This window comes from Diceros bicornis, chromosome 4, assembly GCF_020826845.1.
Source record: "Diceros bicornis minor isolate mBicDic1 chromosome 4, mDicBic1.mat.cur, whole genome shotgun sequence".
Taxonomy (NCBI): Eukaryota; Metazoa; Chordata; class Mammalia; order Perissodactyla; family Rhinocerotidae; genus Diceros; species Diceros bicornis.
Genome location: NC_080743.1, coordinates 29,398,859 through 29,418,873, shown reverse-complemented (window position 1 = coordinate 29,418,873; position 20,015 = coordinate 29,398,859). Strand labels below are relative to the sequence as shown.

Sequence of the window (20,015 nt, the reverse complement as noted above, 5' to 3'; positions counted from 1 at the left end):
ACTCTTGACCCCAGCATTATAGTGCCTCAGTGATAGCAGTTATCATCTATTGAGTACTTACTCTATTCAGGTAGTACCCTAGTATTTCATGTGCATTATCTAATTTTATCCTCACCATAAGTTTCTGAGGTAGTTATTGCTTCTATTTTACCTTTAAGGAGATTGAAGTTCAGTTATTCGCTAACTAGCTCAAGCCATGTGCTTATAAAAGCAGAGAAACCAGGATCAAACCCAGATCTGTGTGATCTCAGGCCCATTTCTTATTTTTAAATATCTAATTTTTTATTATTGATGTAAAATTTATGAACAGTGAAATTCAGCTATTGTAAGCATATAATTCAATGAGTTTTGACACGTGTATACACCTGTGAAGCAAACAACCTAGTCAAGATAGAATATTTCTATTATCCCAGAAAGTGTCCTCCTGGCCCTTCCCATTCAATTCCCCACCCCTGAAAGACAACCACTGTTCTGATTTCTATTATTATATATCAGTTTTGTCTGTTCTTAAAATTTATACAAATGGAATCATACAGTATTTACTCTTGTGTATAGCTTTTTTCATTCCGTTTTTGAGATTTAGCCATGTTGCTGTGTACAACAGTAGTTTATTCTTTTTATAGTATTTAAATGTATGAGTAATACATTCTTCTACTGATGGACATTTGAGTTTTTCCAGTTTTGGGCTATAGATGAAGAAAGGTACTATGAACATTAACGTACAAGTCTTCTGGTGGACATATATTTTCATTTCTTTTGGCTAAATACCTGGGAGTGCTATTGCTGGATTGTACAGAGATGATTGCACAATATTAAAAGGAACTGCCAAACAATTTTTCAGTGTGATTCCAGATGCTCCACATCGTTTGATGTTGTCAGTCATTTTCATATTAGCTATTCTGATGGGTATCCTACTGTAGTTTTTATTTTCATTTTCCTGATGACTAAAGATGTTGAACATTTTAAGTGTGTACATGACGGTTCACATAAATCGTTCTGTGTAGTGTCTAAGTCTTTTACCTATTTTCAAATTGAGATGTTTGTCTTTTTATTTTTTATTTACAGTGAGTTCTTGTGAATTTTGGATACAAGTTTTCTGCCCTCTATATTTATAGCTCTCACTCTGTAGTATGCCTTTTCATTTTCGTCTTTTTTTTTTTTTGGTAAGGAAAATCAGCCCTGAGCTAACATCCATGCTATCCTCCTCTTTTTGCTGAGGAAGACCGGCTCTGAGCTAACATCTATTGCCAAACCTCCTCCTTTTTTTTTCCCCCAAAGCCCCAGTAGATAGTTGTATGTCATAGTTGCACATCCTTCTAGTTGCTGTATGTGGGACGCGGCCTCAACATGGCCGGAGAAGCAGTGCGTCGGTGAGCGCCTGGGATCCAAACCTCGGCTGCCAGCAGCGGAGTGCGCGCACTTAACGGCTAAGCCACAGGGCCAGCCCATGCCTTTTCATTTTCTTAATGGTAACTTTTGAGAAGAGTTTTTAATTTTGATCAAGTCCAGTTTATTAACTTCTTCTTTTATAGTTAGTGCTTTTTGAGTCCTGAGAAATCCCTACCTACTCCAAGGTCATGAAGTCATTCTCCTATTTCTTCTAGAATCTTTATAGTTTTAGCTTTTACATTTAGGTCTATGATCTACCCTGACTTAATTTTAAAATTTAATATGAGGTAGGGATTGAGGTTCTTTTTCCCCCTTATGTTTTTCCAACTGTTCCATCATTATTTGTTAAAGACTTTCCTTTCAACATTGAATTACTTTGGTGCCTTGCTGAAAATCAATTAAATATATACCTTTACATATTATATATGTAAATATATATTAAATCATATATAACATATAAATATATAATCTATTCTGTTCCACTGATATATTTATGAACTCTTTTTGGTTCTATTGATATTGTAACTTTATAATAATTCATGAAATCAGGTAGTGTAAGTCCTCCAACTTTGTTCTTTTTCAAGATTATTTCTAGGTCCTTGACATTTCCCATTAAATATTACAATCAACTTGTCAATTTCTTTAAAAAAAAACCTATTGGGATTTCGTTTGGGTTTGCATTGAATCTATAGATCAATTTGGGAGAGAACTGACATCTTAGCAATATCGAATACCATGAACGTGGTATATCTCTCTCTCTTTTTAAATCTTGAATTTGTCTTGGCAGTGTTTTCTACTTTCTAGTATACAGGTCTTCATGTCTTACATTAAATTTATTCCTAGGTAGGTTCATGTTTTTTGATGCTGTTGTAAATATTAAAAAAATTTTATTTTCCTATTGTTTGTTGCAAGAAATATATTTAATTTTTGCATATTGACCTACATCCTGTGAGCTTGCTAAATTCACTTCTTAGTTTTAGTAGTTTGAAAATGCCTTAGGATTTTCTACATATATGTCATCTGTGAATAAAGATTTACTTCTTCTGTTATAATGTTTACCTTTTATTTATTCTCACCATATTGTACTGTATAGTACCTCCAGTATAACATTGAAGAGATGAGAGCAGACATTCTTGTCTTGCCCCTGATCTCAGGGGAGAAAGTATTAATTTTTAGACCATTTAGTATGAGGTTAGCTATACATTTTTCAAAGATTTCCTTTATCAGGATGAGGATGTTCCCTGTATCTCTAACGTGTTTTTATCATAAATGGGTTTTGAACTTTGTCAAAAGCTTTTCTGCATATTTTGAGATGATTACATGTTTTTTCTCCTTTATTTTGCTTATTCTGTGAATTATATTAATTTATTTTAAAATATTAAACCAACTTTGACTTACGGGGATAAGACCCACTTGGTAATTATGTAACATTCTTTTTATATCTCTGGATTTGGCTTGCTGATATTTTGTTGAGAATTTTTGTCTACGTCAGAGGTCAACAAACTTTTTCTGTAAAAGGCCAAATAGGAAATATTTTAGGCTTTGTGGCCGTACAATCTTTGTTGCAATTATTCAGTTCTGCTGCTATAGTGCAAAAGCAGCCATAGACAATATATAATCAAACTTGATTTTCAAAAACAGGGACAGGCGAGCCAGATGTGGCTTGAGGGCTGCAGTTTGCTGACCTATAGTCTATGTTCACAAGGGATATCTTCCATTCATGTAATGTTCTTGTTAGATTTTGGTATCATTATTATCTTGGCCTCATAAAATGACCTGTAAATTTTTCCCTTCTCTATTTTCTGAAAGAGTTTCTATAAGATTGATATTATTTCTACATTAAATGTTTTGCTAGACTTCACTAGCAAAACTATTTGGGCCTGAAGTATTCTTCATGAGAACGCTTAACTACAATTCCTTTTACAGATAAAAGACTATTCAGATTTTAATTCATCTGTGTTAGTTTTGGTAAGCTGTGTTGTTCAAGGTATTATTCCATTTCATCAAAGTTGTCAAATTTAATAGCATAAAGGTGTTCTTAGTATTCCCTAATCATATTTTTAAAGGTCTGTGGGATCTACAGTCATAGCCAGTCCCTCTCTCATTCTAACTACTGGTTATTTGTATTCTCTTTCTCTCTTGATCAGTCTTCCTAAATCAATTCATTTTATTAATATTTTCAATGAATCAACTTTTAGCTGTGCTAATTTTCTTTACTGTTTTCTGTATCACTGATTTCTGTTTTTCTTTTCCCCTTCTTTTTCTTTACTTTAGGTGTAATTTGCTCTTTTTATTAGCTTCTTAAGGTAGAAATTTACACCTCTGATTTTAAACCTTTTTTCTTCACAAATATAAGCATTTAAAGCCATAAATTTCCCTCTAATTACTGCTTTAGTTGCATTTCACAAATTTTAACTTTTGTGTCTTTATTATCAATCAATTAAAGATAATATCTAAATTCCCTTTTGATACATTCTTTGACTCAAAGGTTTTGTTGCAAGGTTGTTTAATTTCCACGTTTTTCTAGATTTTCTAGATATGTTGATATTGATATTTACTTTAATTACATTGTGGCCAGAGAACATGCTCTGTAAGATTTCAGTCTTTTGAAATTTATTGAGATCTAAACTGTGACCCAGCATATGATCTATCAACATTCCACGTACACTTAAAAGGAATGTGTATTTTGCAGTTGTTGGGAGTGGTATTCTTTAAATATCAATTAAGTCAAGTTAGTTGATGATGATGGTCAAATTTTCTACATCCTGACTGATTTTTTTTGTCTCTTATTCTTTAAATTACTGAAAAATGGTGGTTAAACTCTCCCAACTATGATTGTGGATTTTTTCTATTTCTCCTTTTAGTTCTGTTCGTTTTTGCTCATGTGTTTGAAGTCTGTTACTGGGTGTGTACACATTTAGGAGTATGTCTTCCTTGAAAGGATTCTTTTACCATTATGAAACATCCTTCTTTATCTCTGGCAATATTCCTTTTTTTGAAGTCTACTTTGTCAGAAATTAACATAACCCTGAAGCTTTCTTATGCTTACTGTTTGCCTGGTATATCTTTTTTAATCCTTTTTAATTTCAACATGTAGGTGTCAGTATTTTTAAAGTGTGCCTCATGTTTCTGATCAGAAATCAACCTTCTTTTGGATCACTGTTCCCTATGTGAGACGTTTTTCTCTCTTTGCTTTTAAGATTTTCTGTCTTAGTTTTCAAGAGTTTCACTACTAAATGCCTAAGTATGATTTTCTTTGTATTTATCCTGCTTAGGGCTTGCTAAACTTAAAGGATCTATAGGTGGTTTGCTGTTTTTTTTTTTTGGATTTTTTTTTTTATTGATGTCTTAATAGTTTATAACATTGTGAAATTTTGGTTGCACATTATTGTTTGCCAGTCACCATATAAATGCCTCCCTTCACCCCTTGTGCCCACTCCCCAACACCCTTCACCCTGGTAACCACAAAACAGTTCTCTCTGTCTATGTGTTGGTTTATATTCCACATATGAGTGAAATCATGTGGTGTTTGTTTTTCTCTCTCTGGCTTATTTCGCTTAACATAATACCCTCCAGGTCCATCCATGTTGTTGCAAATGGGACGACTTTGTCTTTTTTATGGCTGAGTAGTATTTCATTGTATATATATACACCACATCTTCTTTACCCAATCATCAGTCGGGCTCACTTGGGTTGCTTCCACTTCTCGGCTATAGTGAATAATGCTGCAATGAACATAGGGGTGCATAAGCCTCTTTGGATTGTTGATTTCAGGTTCATTGGATAGATTCCCAGTAGTGGGATAGCTGGATCATAGGGTATTTCTATTTTTAATTTTTTGAGGAATTTCCATAGTGTTTTCCATAGAGGCTGCACCAGTTTGCATTCCCACCAGCAGTGAATGAGGGTTCTTGTTTCTCCACAACCTCTCCAACATTTGTTGTTTTTTGTCTTGGTGATTATAGCCATTCTAATGGGCATGAGGTGATATCTTAGTGTGGTTTTGATTTGCATTTCCCTGATGATTAGTGATGTTGAACATCTTTTCATATGCCTATTGGCCATCTGTATATCTTCCCTGGGAAAGTATCTATTCAGATCCTCTGCCCATTTTTTATTGGGTTGTTTTTTTTGTTGTTGTTCAGTTGTGTGAGTTGTTTATATACTATGGAGATTAACCCCTTGTTGGATATATGATTTGCAAATATTTTCTCCCAGCTGGTGGATTGTCTATTCATTTTGATCCTGGTTTCATTTGCCTTGTAGAAGCTCTTTAATCTGAGGAAGTCCCACTTGTTTATTTTTACTTTACTTTCCCTTGTCCGAGTAGACATGGTATCTGAAAAGATTCTTTTATGACCAATGTCAAATAGTGTACTGCCTATATTTTCTTCTAGGAGTTTTATAGTTTCAGATCTCACCTTCAGGTCTTTGATCCATTTTGAGTTAATTTTTTGTGAATGGCAAAAGCAGATGGTCTACTTTCATTCTTTTGCATGTGGCTGTCCAGTTTTCCCAGCACCACTTATTGAAGAGACTTTCCTTTCTCCATTATATGTTCTTAACTCCTTTGTCAAAGATTAGCTATCCATAGATATGTGGTTTTATTTCTGGGCTTTCAATTCTGTTCCATTGATCTGTGTGTCTGCTTTTGTACCAGTACCATGCTGTTTTGATTACTATTGCTTTGTAGTATGTTTTGAAGTCAGGGATTGTGATGCCTCCAGCTTTGCTCTTTTTTCTCAGGAGTGCTTTAGCTATTCGGGGTCTTTTGTTGCCCCATATGAATTTTAGTATTCTTTGTTCTATTTCCGTGAAGAATATCATTGGGATTCTGATTGGGATTGCACTGAATCTGTAGATTGCTTTAGGTAATATAGACATTTTAACTATGTTTATTCTTCCAATCCATGTGCATGGGATATCTTTCCATTTCTTTATGTCATCGTCGATTTCTTTCAATAACGTCTTATAGTTTTCATAGTATAGGTCTTTCACCTTCTTGGTTAAATTTATTTCTAGATATTTTATTCTTTTTGTTGCAATTGTAAATGGGATTATCCTTTTGGGTTCTCTTTCTGTTAGTTCATTATTAGCATACAGAAATGCAACTGATTTTTATAAGTTGATTTTGTACTCTGCAAATTTGCTGGAGTTGTTGATTATTTCTAATAGTTTTCCAATGGATTCTTTAGGGTTTTCTATATATAAAATCATGTCATCTGCAAATAGTGAGAGTGTCACATCTTTGTTGCCTATTTGGATTCCTTTTATTCCTTTTTCTTGCCTAATTGCTCTGGCCCAAACCTCCAGTTCTATGTTGAATAAGAGTGGCGTCAGTGAGCACACTCGTCTTGTTCCTGTTCTCAGATGAATGGCTTTCAGACTTTCCCCATTGACTATGATGTTGGCTGTGGGTTTGTCATATACAGTCTTTATTATGTTGAGGTACTTTCCTTCTATACCCATTTTGTTGAGAGTTTTTATCATAAATGGATATTGGATCTTGTCAAATGCCTTCTCTGCATCTATTGAGATGATCATGTGGTTTTTATTCCTCATTTTGTTAATGTGGTGTATCATGTTGATTGATTTGTGGATGTTGAACCATCCCTGTGTCCCTGGTATAAATCCCACTTGGTCATGGTGTATGATTTTTTTAACATATTTCTGTATTTGGTTTGCCAATATTTTGTTGAGGATTTTTGCATCTATGTTCATCAGCAATATTGGCCTGTAGTTTTCCTTCTTTGTATTGTCCTTGTCTGGCTTTGGTATCAGGGTGATGTTGGCCTCATAGAATGTGTTAGGAAGTGCTCCATCTTCCTCTATTTTTTGGAATAGTTTGAGAAGGATAGGTATTAAATCTTCTTTGAATGTTTGGTAAAATTCTCCAGAGAAGCCATCTGGTCCTGGACTTTTATTTTTTGGGAGGTTTTTGATTACTGTTTCAATCTCTTTATTTGTGATTGGTCTATTCAGATTCTCTATTTCTTCTTGGTTCAGTTTTGAGAGGTTGTATGAGTCTAAGACTTTATCCATTTCTTCTAGATTGTCCAATTTGTTGGCATATAGTTTTTCATAATCTCTTATAATCCTTTGTATTTCTGTGGTATCCATTGTCATTTCTCCTCTTTCATTTCTAATTTTATTTATTTGAGTCTTCTCTCTGTTTTTCTTTTTTTTTTTTTACCCCCAAAGCCCCAGTAGATAGCTGTATGTCATAGTTGCGCATCCTTCTAGTTGCCATATGTGGGACGCGGCCTCAGCATGGCCGGAGAAGCGGTGCGTGCCCAGGATCCAAACCTGGGCCGCCAGCAGCGGAGCACGCACACTTAACTGCTAAACCATGGGGCCGGCCCCTCTCTGTTTTTCTTAGTGAGTCTGGCTAAAGGTTTGTCAATTTTGTTTATCTTCTCTAAGAACCAACTCTTTGTTTCATTGATCCTTTCTACTGTTTTTTTTTGGTTTAAATTTCATTTATTTCTGCTCTAATTTTTATTATTTCTCTCCTTCTGCTGACTTTGGGCTGTTTGTTCTTTTTCTAGTTCTGTTAGGTGTAGTTTAAGCTTGCTTATTTGGCTTTTTTCTTGTTTGTTAAGGTGGGCCTGTATTGCTAGGAGTTTCCCTCTCAGGACCGCTTTTGCTGCATCCCATATGAGTTGGTATGGTGTATATTCATTTTCATTTGTCTCCAGATATTTTTTGATTTCTCCTTTAATTTTATCAATGATCCATTGGTTGTTCAGTTGCATTTTGTTTAATCTCCACATCTTTGTCACTTTCCCAGTTATTTTCTTGTAGTTGATTTCTAGCTTCATAGCATTATGGTCGGAAAAGATGCTTGTTATGATTTCAGCCTTCTTAAATTTATAGAGGCTTGCCTTGTTTCCCAACATATGGTCTATTCTTGAGAATGTTCCTTGCATGCTTGAGAAGAATGTTATTCTGCTGTTTTTGGATGGAGTGCTCTGTATATGTCTATTAAATCCATCTCATCTAGTTTTTCATCTAAGTCCACTATATCCTTATTGACTTTTTATCTGGATGATCTATCCATTGATGTAAGTGGGGTATTAAGATCCCCTACTATTATTGTGTTGTTGTTAATATCTCCTTTTAGGTTTGTTAATTGTTGCTTTACCTACTTTGGTGCTTCTCTGTTGGGTGCATATATATTTATAATTGATGTCTTCGTGGTGGAGTGTGCTTTTTATCATTATATATTGCCTCTCTTTGTCTCTCATTACTTGTTTTATCTTGAAGTCTACTTTGTCTGATATAAGTATGGCAACACCCGCTTTTTTTTGTTTGCCATTAGCTTGGAGTATTGTCTTCCATCCTTTCACTCCGAGCCTGTGTTTGTCTTTAGAGCTGAGATGTGTTTCCTGGAGGCAGCATATTGTTGGGTCTTGCTTTTTAATCCATTCCACTACTCTGTGTCTTTTGATTGCAGAATTCAATCCATTTACATTTAGAGTGATTACTGATATATGAGGGCTTAATATTGCTATTTTTTCACTCATTTTCAGTTCTTTTGCATTTGCTTTGTTTCTCATCCCATGTGTTTCAGACTACCAATTCAGTTTGGTAGTTCTGTATGATGACTCTTTTAGTTTTCTCTTTATCATATGTGATTCTGTTCTGATTGTTTGTTTAGTGGTTACCTTGAGGTTTGTATAAAAAATCTCGTGGATGAGATAGTCCATTATCTGATGACCTCTTATTCCCTTAGGCTAAGTCAATTTGATCCCTTATCTCTTCCCCTTCTAAATTATTATTGTCACAACTTATTCCATCTTGTGTTGTGAGTGTGTGTTTAAAGTGATGAGGTTATATTTATTTTTGGTGTTTTCCTTCCCTTAATCTTTGATTTTGGTAATTAAGTGTTTGCTAATCTATTTTGATAGAGAGCTGCTATTTTTCTGATTTTGTCTACCTATTTTTCTCCTTGCTCGAAGCTTGGTATCCCCTTTCTCTTTTTTTTTCAGGCATGAGGGCCTACTTGAGCATTTCTTGTAGTGGGGGTCTCATGGCCATGAACTCTCTTAGCTTTTTCTCCACCATATTTGAAGGATATTTTCGCTGGATAGAGTATTCTTGGCTGACAGTTTTTGTCTTTCAGAATTTTGAATATATCATTCCAGTCTCTCCTAGCTTGTAAAGTTTCTGTTGATAAATCTGCTGAAAGTCTGATGGGAATTCTTTTGTATGTTATTTTTTGTTTTTGTCTAGCTGCCTTTAATATTGTTTCTTTGTCATTGACTTTTGCCTGCTTTCCTACTATATGTCTTGGAGAGGGTCTTTTCCTGTTGATATATTTAGGAGATCTATTGACTTCATCACTTGTATGTCCAGCTCCTTCCCCTGGTTTGGGAAGTTCTCAGCTATTATTTCCTTGAACAAGCTCTCTGTTCCTTTTTCCCTCTCTTCTCCCTCAGGAATACCTATAATCGTTATGTTGCATTTCCTAATTGAGTCGGATATTTCTCAGAGAATTTCTTCATTTCTTTTTAGTCTTAGTTCTCTCTCCTCCTCTCTATGGAGCATTTCTGCATTCCTATCCTCAATAACGCTAATTCTTTGCTCCATATTGTCAGCTCTGTCCTTTAAAGAGTCCAGATTTTCCTTTATCTCCTCCATTGTGTTTTTCATCTCCAACAATACTGATTGGCTTTTATTTACGGTTTCAATCTCTTTTGTGAAGAAATTCCTGATATAATCGAATTGTTTATCTGTTTTCTTCTAATTTGTTGAGCTTTTTATGATAGCTATTTTGAATTCTCTGTTGTTTAGGTTATAAATTTCTGTGCCTTCAGGATCGATTTCTGGGTGCTTGTCCTTTTCCTTTTGGTCTGGAAATTTAATATATTTTTACATCATGCCTGCTGATGTTGGCTTGGTTTTCCTCATCCTAAAAATATCTGGTTTCAGTTTCCATTGGGTGGAGGTGAAGGGCTGTGTATTCTTAGCCCACTGCAATCTGCGAGCACTCTAGCCAACTGGCTAAGCTGATGCGCCAGGTGTGCAGCGAGGAGTGGCTCTCTTTTGCCTGCCTGATCCTCGGGGGCTTCTCATTCTTCCCTCGCTAATTGCTCTCCCGGGATGCTCAGATGTTCATGGCATCCCCGCAACAGTTCAGACTCCTCTGTATGGCAATTTCCCACAGGCTGTGAGAGAATTTGGAGAGCAACCGTTTTCCCGCAGAGGGCCGTCCCTCCCTTCGTCCCTCTCTCTGGGAGCCATGTGGACCCAGAGTCACCGATCAAATGGGAAGGGGGAGGATTTCTCCTTATCTCTCCCCACTTCCTCCAGGGGCTCCAGCACATCCACTCTCAGATGTGCGGCTGTGTGTGTCTCTCAGATGTCCTTTTGTGTTGTGTGAGTGTCCTTTGTTGGTACGTGAAAGTCGTTTTTGTTATATCTTATCCAGGGAGAGTTTACAGGAAAGCTTACTTTGCTGTGATGCTGGTGTCACTTGGTTGTTATTTTTTTCCCCATCAAATTTGGGATATCTTCAGTCATAATTTTTAAAAACGTTTTTCCTGTCCCATTTCCTCTTTCTTCTCTGCTTATTATTGTCTCACCTGTCTTGGATGTTCTGTTCATATTTGGTCAATCAGTGTTCTCTCTGTTAGAGTGGATATTTTCTATTAGTCTGTTTTCAAGTTAGTTGACTTTTTTGTCATTTTCAATCTGCTGTTAAGGCCATACTAGTAATTTTTTATTTCAGATATTGTACTTTTTGCTTCTAGAAGTTTGTTCATTTATATTTTCTATTTGTCTGCTGAGATTCCTCTCCATCTTTTCTTTCATTATGTAAATCCTTTCCTTTAAATCCTCAAACGTATTTACAATAGGTGCCTTATAGTCCTTGTATGCTAATTCCAACATCTGGGTCATCTTGGGGTTGGTTTCTAGGTCTGACTTTTCTCTTTTTATGGGTCATATTCTTCTATTTCTTCTCATGTCTAGTAATTTTTTAAAATTGTATGTTGGATATTGTGGCTGATACATAATAGTGATTCTGGAATTCTAGATTATTTTGCCTTCCTTTAAAGGATGCTAACCTAAATTATTGGCAGATTCTCTTGATCCTTAGGCGTGGTTTTATCCTCGGCTAGGGTGGGTCTATTTTGGTTTTGATTTAGTTCTATGGTGTACCTCTAACCTAGGGCTTGGTCCTTATACCTAAAGTGTGACCTTGCATGCCTGAAGTGCTCAGCAAGTTTCTTCTTCTGTGGCTAGGCCAGAACTCCAACATTCCCAAGCATTGTGCTATTTCTGGTATCTCCTCTCCATTCAGTCCCATTGCAGCCACTCTCTATTAATAATAAATATGTAGAATATTATGGAGGCAGGGTTCCTCTCTACTGCAACTTTGATTATGATGCATGCAGACTATGCCTGACCTAAGCTGTAGTATAAGAGTTTGGGGGATCATATGCACTCTACTACTACCCTCCTTGTAAGCTTTTCCTCAATAAACTATTTTATATCTACATTATGTGGTACTATAGTGCTGTGTTGCATGACCTCCTTGCAAGATATTTCCTCACAGAGTTGCTGTAAAGATTAAATGAATTACCATTTGTAAAGTGTACAACACTGCTTGGCATATAGTAAGCATTATGTAAGGGTTAGCTATTTGTTTTTAAAAGGAGAATCAGGAAGGACTAGCAGTGTTCTAGAGTCAAATACAGAAATATCAAAGGAGAGCTGGTAAACAATATCAAATACTATGAAAAATTAAACAAAATAAAGAATGAAAATAGGACACTGGGTGTGGCAACAGAATAGTAGGAGTGGAAATCAGATTGTATTAGGTTAAGGATTGAGTGGGAAGTAAAGAGTAAAAGAGGGAGTATAAACTAGTTTTTCTAAGAAATTTGGTGGCAAAAGAAAAGACAAAGTACGTTGGTTAGGGCTTTTTTGTTTGCAAGTGATAGAAATCAATTTGAACCAGCTTAACAAAAGGGCTTGGGGCCGGCCCAGTGGCGTAGTGGTTAAGTTTGTGCACTCCGCTTCGGGGGCCTGGGTTCTCAGGTTCAGATCCCAGGCGTGGACCAACGCACCGCTTGTCAAGCCATGCTGTGATGGCGTCCCATATAAAGTAGAGGAAAATGGGCACAGATGTTAGTCCGGGGCTGGTCTTCCTCAACAAAAAGAGGAGGGTTGGCGTTGGATGTTACCTCAGGGCTAATCTTCCTCATGAAAAAAAAAGGGCTTACTATAAGAATATTGTAATGTCTCAGAATGCAAGGTCAATAATGTGGCTACATCTCAAAAACATGTGGAACCAGGGATCATCAGTATTCTTTTTCTTGTTCCTTTCTGTAGGTTTGCTTCATTTTCTCTCCTCCTTTCTCCAGACTAGCTGCATTGTTTCTTTGACCCACATGGTAGGAACACGGCTATCAAAAGCTCTGGAGCCTTGCATTTTACAGTGCAGGAATGCAAAGAGATAGTGGAGTTTCTTTGTTTTCAGTCCCAGTTTCAATCCTAAGAAAAGACTCTGGCCCTGCTTAAACTAAGTATCTAACCCTGGATGAATAAACTGTAGCCAGGGATTATAGAGGTTAATGGATTAGAGCATTACATAGCTATTCCTATTGCAACTATATGAATCCAGTGGGATGTGGAAAAGATCAAACAATGATGTGCACTATAAGGAGATGGAGCATTTTACTGAGCGGTAGGTGGTGTAAACGTGGAGTTTTTGTTGTTGATGTTGTTATTAAGGCCAGGGAAGGGATTTGAACATGTTTATATGAATGGAAGAAGACAAAGGGATGGATATAGGATAAAAAGTGGGATACTTAATAGAATAAAATCCTAGGATCAAAGGGAAAGAATGAAATTTAGTGCACAAGTAGAAGAATTAGCCTTGTAGAAAAATAAGCTTTTCTGAGATAGAAGGGAAGAAAATATGGATGCTCACTAGCATAAGTAGGTCTAGAAAGATGAAGGAAATTGAGGGAGATTGGACCTGAAGATCTCTTATGAAGTATGTGGCTAAGTTATCTCTTGAGTGTGGAAGATGCAGCAAAGGCAGTGGTTGAAAATAATAATAAATATTAATATACCTGTAATGAGGAAGAGAAATGAAGCTAAGAAGAAGAGTTCAAAGTTTGTCAAACATTGTTAAGAGTCCAACTCAGATTGGAAACTATAAATTTATAAAGGTGTCAGATGTACATTGTGACTCTACTCAGTAATGCTAACTAATCCATGAATAAGAACTCACAAGGCACATGGTAAAAAGACAGAGAAAAGGCAATAAAGGTGCTGGCTAAGAAGACTGAATCAGTAATGAACGCTTAGTGTTAAGTCACTAGTAAGTAGCAGTAAAAAGATAAACTTTATTCCACTCCTGATAAATAATTACACATTCTGAATTAGTGTTGTTCAAATGGTACTGTCATCATATTAATGGCTTTAATGTTTATCTATTAGAAAAGATTAACTCCATATTATTTTCTAAGGATACATTTATATTCATTTACAAATTAAATATTTGGTCTAATGACATCAAATCTGAACTCTTGAGAGATTTTTAAATTTGAAGATTTAAATGTCACCTTAATTTTGCTGAATTATTTTTATTCTACCACAAAGCTAATCATGTGTAAATGGAGTCACTAACCCAAAGTCCATCTCTTGATACTTACAACAAACCAATTTCTTTGGAACACATATTTGTGTCATTATGTTACATAATTCCACCTGTAAAACAGGAACGATAATAGTACCTACTTCACAAGATTGTTATGTAGATCAAATGACTTAACGAATATAAAGTGTCTAGAACAGTGCCTGATAAATGGTAAACTTTACTCAATAAAAGCCAGCCATTATTAGTACAATTATGAACCTGTGGCAGAATTACTTCTAAATTCATATTACTTATTTTAAAAATAAAGTATTACTAGAAAAATAAGCAAATAATACGGTAGTCTGATTGAAAACATAAATTACTCAATGTTCTTATTACGCATTTTAACAATGATTTTTACACAAAAAACAAAGACAAGGAAAGTGCCAAGTTTAAACCAAAAATAATGAATAAAATGAATTACTTTTCACAAAAAGTACAAACAAGCTTTAGAAGAAAGAACTTTCTTTAAAAATATTGAAATATAAAATTTATTCAAAAGCAATAAAATAACAGCTTCTATGAAGTATGAGCTACATATAATAAGTAAACACTGCACAGTACCAAAAATCCCATTTTTTCATCACATCAACATCTTCTTTTAATTATAAATTTTCTCCCTGGAATAATGCAAAATAATAGATTAATATTTGAAATATTCTTATATAGACTTGCCTTAAAGTCCACTATAATAAACAAGAGCAAATTTAAAGCAAGGGTGGAAAATATTTAGTCAATTGAAAAATATGAATCAGAAAAAGTCAATAATGGACCACACGGATGTAAAAAGCAAATAATTCTGGTTGGGGGGGCTGGGAAGGAGTGCAAGGTTAAACTAAATTGATATCAAAAACAAAAACAGGGAACACAACAAAAATAAGATATTTAGATATTGTTGTCACATTATGGTTCAAAGGAGGGCACAGTAAGGAAGACAGATGAAGGGTTACATGAAAAAAAGTCAATGAAAAAGCGAGAAGAGAGAAAAAAAATAGAGCAGAAAAGGAAAAAGACAAGAGAGACATATTTGCACAAAGAAGTAGCACAACATAAAGAAGTAGAAAACAAGAGCGAAAAGGCCCAGGAGATTCTAAAAATACAGGTCAAATACTCTTGTCATACCTTGGTTTTTACTTGGGTCAGGAATTTGAAAATGTTATCATGTCTCTAGGTTTTTACCTGTACTCCTGCTTCATTTTGTTTTTTCCATCTTTAACTGTTTTCCCTATAGCTGATTTTCCCAATTATTATTTTTCATCTTATTGCATAGTATACAGACCATATTTTATAAACTACTTTTCCTTTTTCAAAATAAGATGGATATAAATAATACTTTTTATAACTTCCTAATAAACTGTGAATTAGCTAATAAATCAGTATTCACGGCACTTCCACTGCTCTAATCCAAAATAAGAGTTCTTAACTTAAAGTCTGTGAACTCCCTGAAACTGTGTTCACAATTGTGTACGTGTATAATTTTTTGTGAGTTCTGAAGCTTAAAGAGTCTGAAAGCAGAATACTGCTGTGTTAGAGGCTCTATTGTAAATGGAATTGCCAACATAGTTAACCATTAGGAAAATCAGTATTTGGGCTACAACACAAGACAGGAAGCTAACACTTATTAAACACTTCTCACATACTAATTTCTATGTTCTTTCTGCTGTACTAGTGGACTTTAAAACTGCACTTTCTGGAGCAGGGCTGGATTATGGCCCATTGATGCCCTAAGCACAGGCAACAATGATGCTGCCTGGCCCTTCCACTGCTTAAAATAAAGAGCTTAAGGGTCCTTTACACAAATCACCTGATGAGTTAAATGCTATTAGGACTCAGCTGGCTGGTTTTACTCTACAGAAGTCAAACTCACACCATGAGTCAGAAACAAATGTTATATCTAATAATACCTTCAAAACAAACTTTTAAACTTTAGTCACTCACCATACCAAAGAAAAAGATTTTTTTAACAGTGCAGATTAAATTGGAACATGGCAGATAAAGACAATTTCAAAAAATTCTACTACAGTCAAGTGTGGCAGTGAAAGAGTTAAAGGCATGATAGGGCAAAAAGCTCTGTGACGCTCCCCCTCCATTGCTGCCCTAAACTCACGCTTATTTTCCTTAAAGGTTAATCCAGGGCTGCTCTAGAGTCTTTGCACGAGCAGCCATGAAAGAAGGTGAGCAAGTAACTGGGTAGAGGTCAGACACAACCCACCCCCAATCAGATAAATTATCTTTGTATCTGATTGACATATTTGGGTTTCTTTATAACATTTCATTTAAACAATAGGTTCCTTGGCTCAAAAGAGTTTAAAAATTCTGCTTTTAAATCGGAGACCAATGCAATGTCATACTTTACTGGTAGAAGAAATAAGCTGAGGACCAGAATTAGCCTGTGGGTCAAGGTTTTACACTCCAATTTAAAATATCTTATGTCAAGTTTTACAAAATGGTACACATTTATTAATGCAATGTACATGCAAATGACCATGAACGTAAACAGTAAAACTATAACAAGTCAAAGTTTCTTTCAATAGTAGTTGTAGCTCTGAATTTTCTCACCTTCCTCTAGAAAAAATAACTGTAATTAGAAAAGAAAAAAATGGAGGCCCTAGAGAAAAAGCATTGAGAAGATGTCTTCAGTTACCTTCCCCTTAAGATTAAGGTATAATATGTAAGTAATGACCATCAGAGAATTGAAGAAAATCTACATAAGCATTTGTCAAGCATCAGTCCCAGCATGGGTCCCAAAGCAGCACTGAATGGAGTTCTGAGCAACCCAAAGAGCCAGTCCCTTCTATCCAAGACAAAATTAAGCCAACACAAGTAATGCAATTGAGGGTCATGAGCTATGCGAGTCCCACGTGAGCTTTAAGTTATGAGTACCGACTGTGGTTAATGTATTTAAAACTCAGTAGAGTATCACTAGCAGTAAACAAAACTATGTATATGTACAGAATTTAACTTTGGCTGGATTTTAAGAACCGGCTACAGTATTTTGCATATTTTAATTTGGCAATGAGTTTCCATGATAATAGAATAGGTAAAATGACTTGAAATATTTAAATACATCTATCTATTCCAATGACCTATATAGTGAGAAATCATTCTATCAGTTGTGTAGTAACCTTTAAGTCTTACTCTCTTTATCCCTAATTGACTAAGCAGTTGCAAGACCAAACTATGTAATTAAACAGTACTGAAGAAAATATAAATACAAGAATGTCAATAGCATACCAATAGTGGTTAAGAACAGAGACTCAGTTTCCTCTACTATATAATGGGCATAATAATAGTACCCACTACAATAGAAGAACTATTTGGTACTATTAGGATAATATAGTACCTATCGCACGCAGGATTGTTAATAAAGATTAAATGAGTTAATTTATGTAAAGCATTTAGAATAGTGCCTGGCATATAGTAAATGCTATGTATTATTATGATCACAATCTGTCACCGTACTTATTAAATTTCTTCTACACAAATTAAGTTCTATTTTACCAAAAATAGACTCTCATACATCTGTGACTCTAAGCGCCATTGAAATAGAGCAGAGGTTCTTAAAGGGAGCAGTACTCTCCCCTAGGGAACATTCTGGAAATTTGTGAGAGTACTTTTTGGTTGTCACTGTGATGGGGAGAAAGGAACACCCTGTTGCTGGTGTATAATAGGGACAAAAAATGCCAGACGTCTTGTAGTTTGCAGAGCCGTTCCACAGAACAAAATTATCTGCCTGGCAATCCCACTAGACTTCCCTAGTTCGTTTATATTTTCCCACTCTCCAAGATAACTATTTCATATACCTTCCCTGTTCTTAAATCTCCAGTACCTTACCCTGCCTTAGCTGATAACCTTGCTTATTTCACTAAGAAAATAAGGGCAATCAATAAAGAAATTCCTCCTCTCCTACCAAATCTTCCATATGTTCTGCCTTCTTTCCCACTACAGGGATGAACTGCCCCTTCTTTTATCCAAGGCCAATTCTATTTCTCTACTGGATCGTATCTTCTTCAGCCCGCCTTAAGGATTTTACTCCTTCCACTCCCTGTCTTGAATCGGTTTCCCTGTTTACTGGATCATTCCCACCAATATACAAAATGCTGTTTTATCTCTTATGCTAAAAAACAAAAGACTCTCCCTTGACATCACACCCCACTCATTTCTCTGCTCTACTCTACATCAAACGAGTTGTCTATCCTTGGTGTTTCCATTTCTTCTCCTCCCATTCTCTGCCGATCCCACTCTAAATCAGGCTTTTATTCCCCACTATTACTCTGAAGCCATTCTTATAAAGGTCATCAACAGCTTCCACGTTACCAAATATGATATTAATCATCAATCCTCACTTTATTTAGCAACATTTGACACAGTTGATCTCACTCTCCTTCTTGAAGCACGTTTTCACTTGGCCTATGGGATATTATACTCTCCTAATTTTTTTCGTATCTCACTTCTCAGTTAACTTTATTGGACCTTCAACTTCTTGAATGCTAAAAATAATTTAGCCTTACTGAATTAGGCTTAGTTTTTGGACTTCTTTTTTCTCCCTCCACTAATTCCCTTGATTTAATCCAGGATTATGCCTTTCACTACCATCTATATGCTGATGATATCTAAATTTATACTTTAGTCTCATAAATCCAATCATTTCATTTGTCATCTCCAATGGACATCTAACAGAAATCTCAAATTCAATATATCTAAAACCAAACTCTTGATTCTTTCCATGCCTCCAAATCTGCTCATCTCCTAGTATTCCTCATCTCAGTAAATGTTCAGTTACTCTGGCCAAAATCTTTGGAGTCTTCCTTGACTTCTATTTCACTCAAAACCTACATCAAATCCTCTTGGCTCTACCTTCAAAATATATCCAGAAATTGAATCATTCTCAACACTTCCACATCTATCCTTCTGACTAGCCAAACTCATCTCTTGCCTGGATTATTACAAGTAGCCTCCTAGATGGTTTCTGCTCTTGTCCCTTTATCATCCATTCTTCATAAAGCAGCCAGAGCGATCCTTTAAATACATAAATCAGATCATATCACTTCCGTAAGCAGAACCCTCCAATGGCTTCCCATGATACTTCAGATAAAATCCAAAGTTCTTATAAGAGCTACAAGACCGCTAGGGCCCACCCCTCCCACTATCCCACCCCCAGCATCGTCTCTTATCTCATCTCCTACTACTCTCCCTCTTGTTTACACCAAACCAGCCATACACCTCCTAGTTGCTTTTTGAACATGCCAGGCATGCTGCCATTTCAGGACTTTAGTACCCATTATTCCCTTTCCTCCAATGCTCTTCCTCCAGATATTGGGACTTCCTTACTTCCCACAGGACTCTGATCAAATGTCACCTTCTTGTGAGGCCTTCCCTGACCAACCCATCCAAAATAGTACCCCCGCCACACTGTATTCTCTTACCAGCTTTTCTTCATAACACTTATTTCCACCTGGCATTATAGCATATATCTAGTTACTTGTTTATTGATGGTCTCCTCACTAAAATGGAAGCTTGGTTTGGATAGGGCCTTGGTCAATTTTATTTCTATAATCCCAGGGCACAGTATATAGTAGATGCTCAATAAATACTGAATGGATCAAATGGCTAAATAAATAATATACAGTAATAGTTTTAAAGGCTAGATGAAAACTAATTTTATCAGGCTTTATAGAAGATTGCTTTGTTGATTATAGCATCTGCCTTGTTTGCTATACACTTCAAATTTCATACTATGCAAATTTTGTTCTACCAATAAGAATATTATTATATTTATATAGTTTTCTGTTTATGAATAGTAAATTAAGCTCTTTTTAATGTTAAGGAAGGATGTGGAGAAACGAAAAGAAGCTCCAACAGTCCTTGTCTTGAATCCATTCTAAAAACACTTTTTAAATTTTTTAGACCATCAAACTTATATTGATGTTTTGGAAATGAGGCAAATGGGCATTTGAAAAAAACTGACATT

At 35.6% G+C, this 20,015-nt stretch overlaps 1 protein-coding gene across 10 annotated transcripts in view; it reads right to left on the bottom strand.

The window, feature by feature from the left end:
- Window positions 1-13,738: 13,738 nt before the first annotated feature.
- CCDC18 (coiled-coil domain containing 18) overlaps window positions 13,739-20,015 on the bottom strand; it is a 103,152-nt gene continuing 96,875 nt past the window's right edge. For all 10 annotated transcript variants that reach the window (XM_058538540.1, XM_058538541.1, XM_058538542.1 and 7 more), the window contains one exon: window positions 13,739-14,664. In XM_058538540.1, coding sequence (XP_058394523.1) covers window positions 14,650-14,664 — 15 coding nt within the window. In that variant the 3' untranslated portion in view covers window positions 13,739-14,649. The remainder of the gene's footprint in view (window positions 14,665-20,015) is intronic.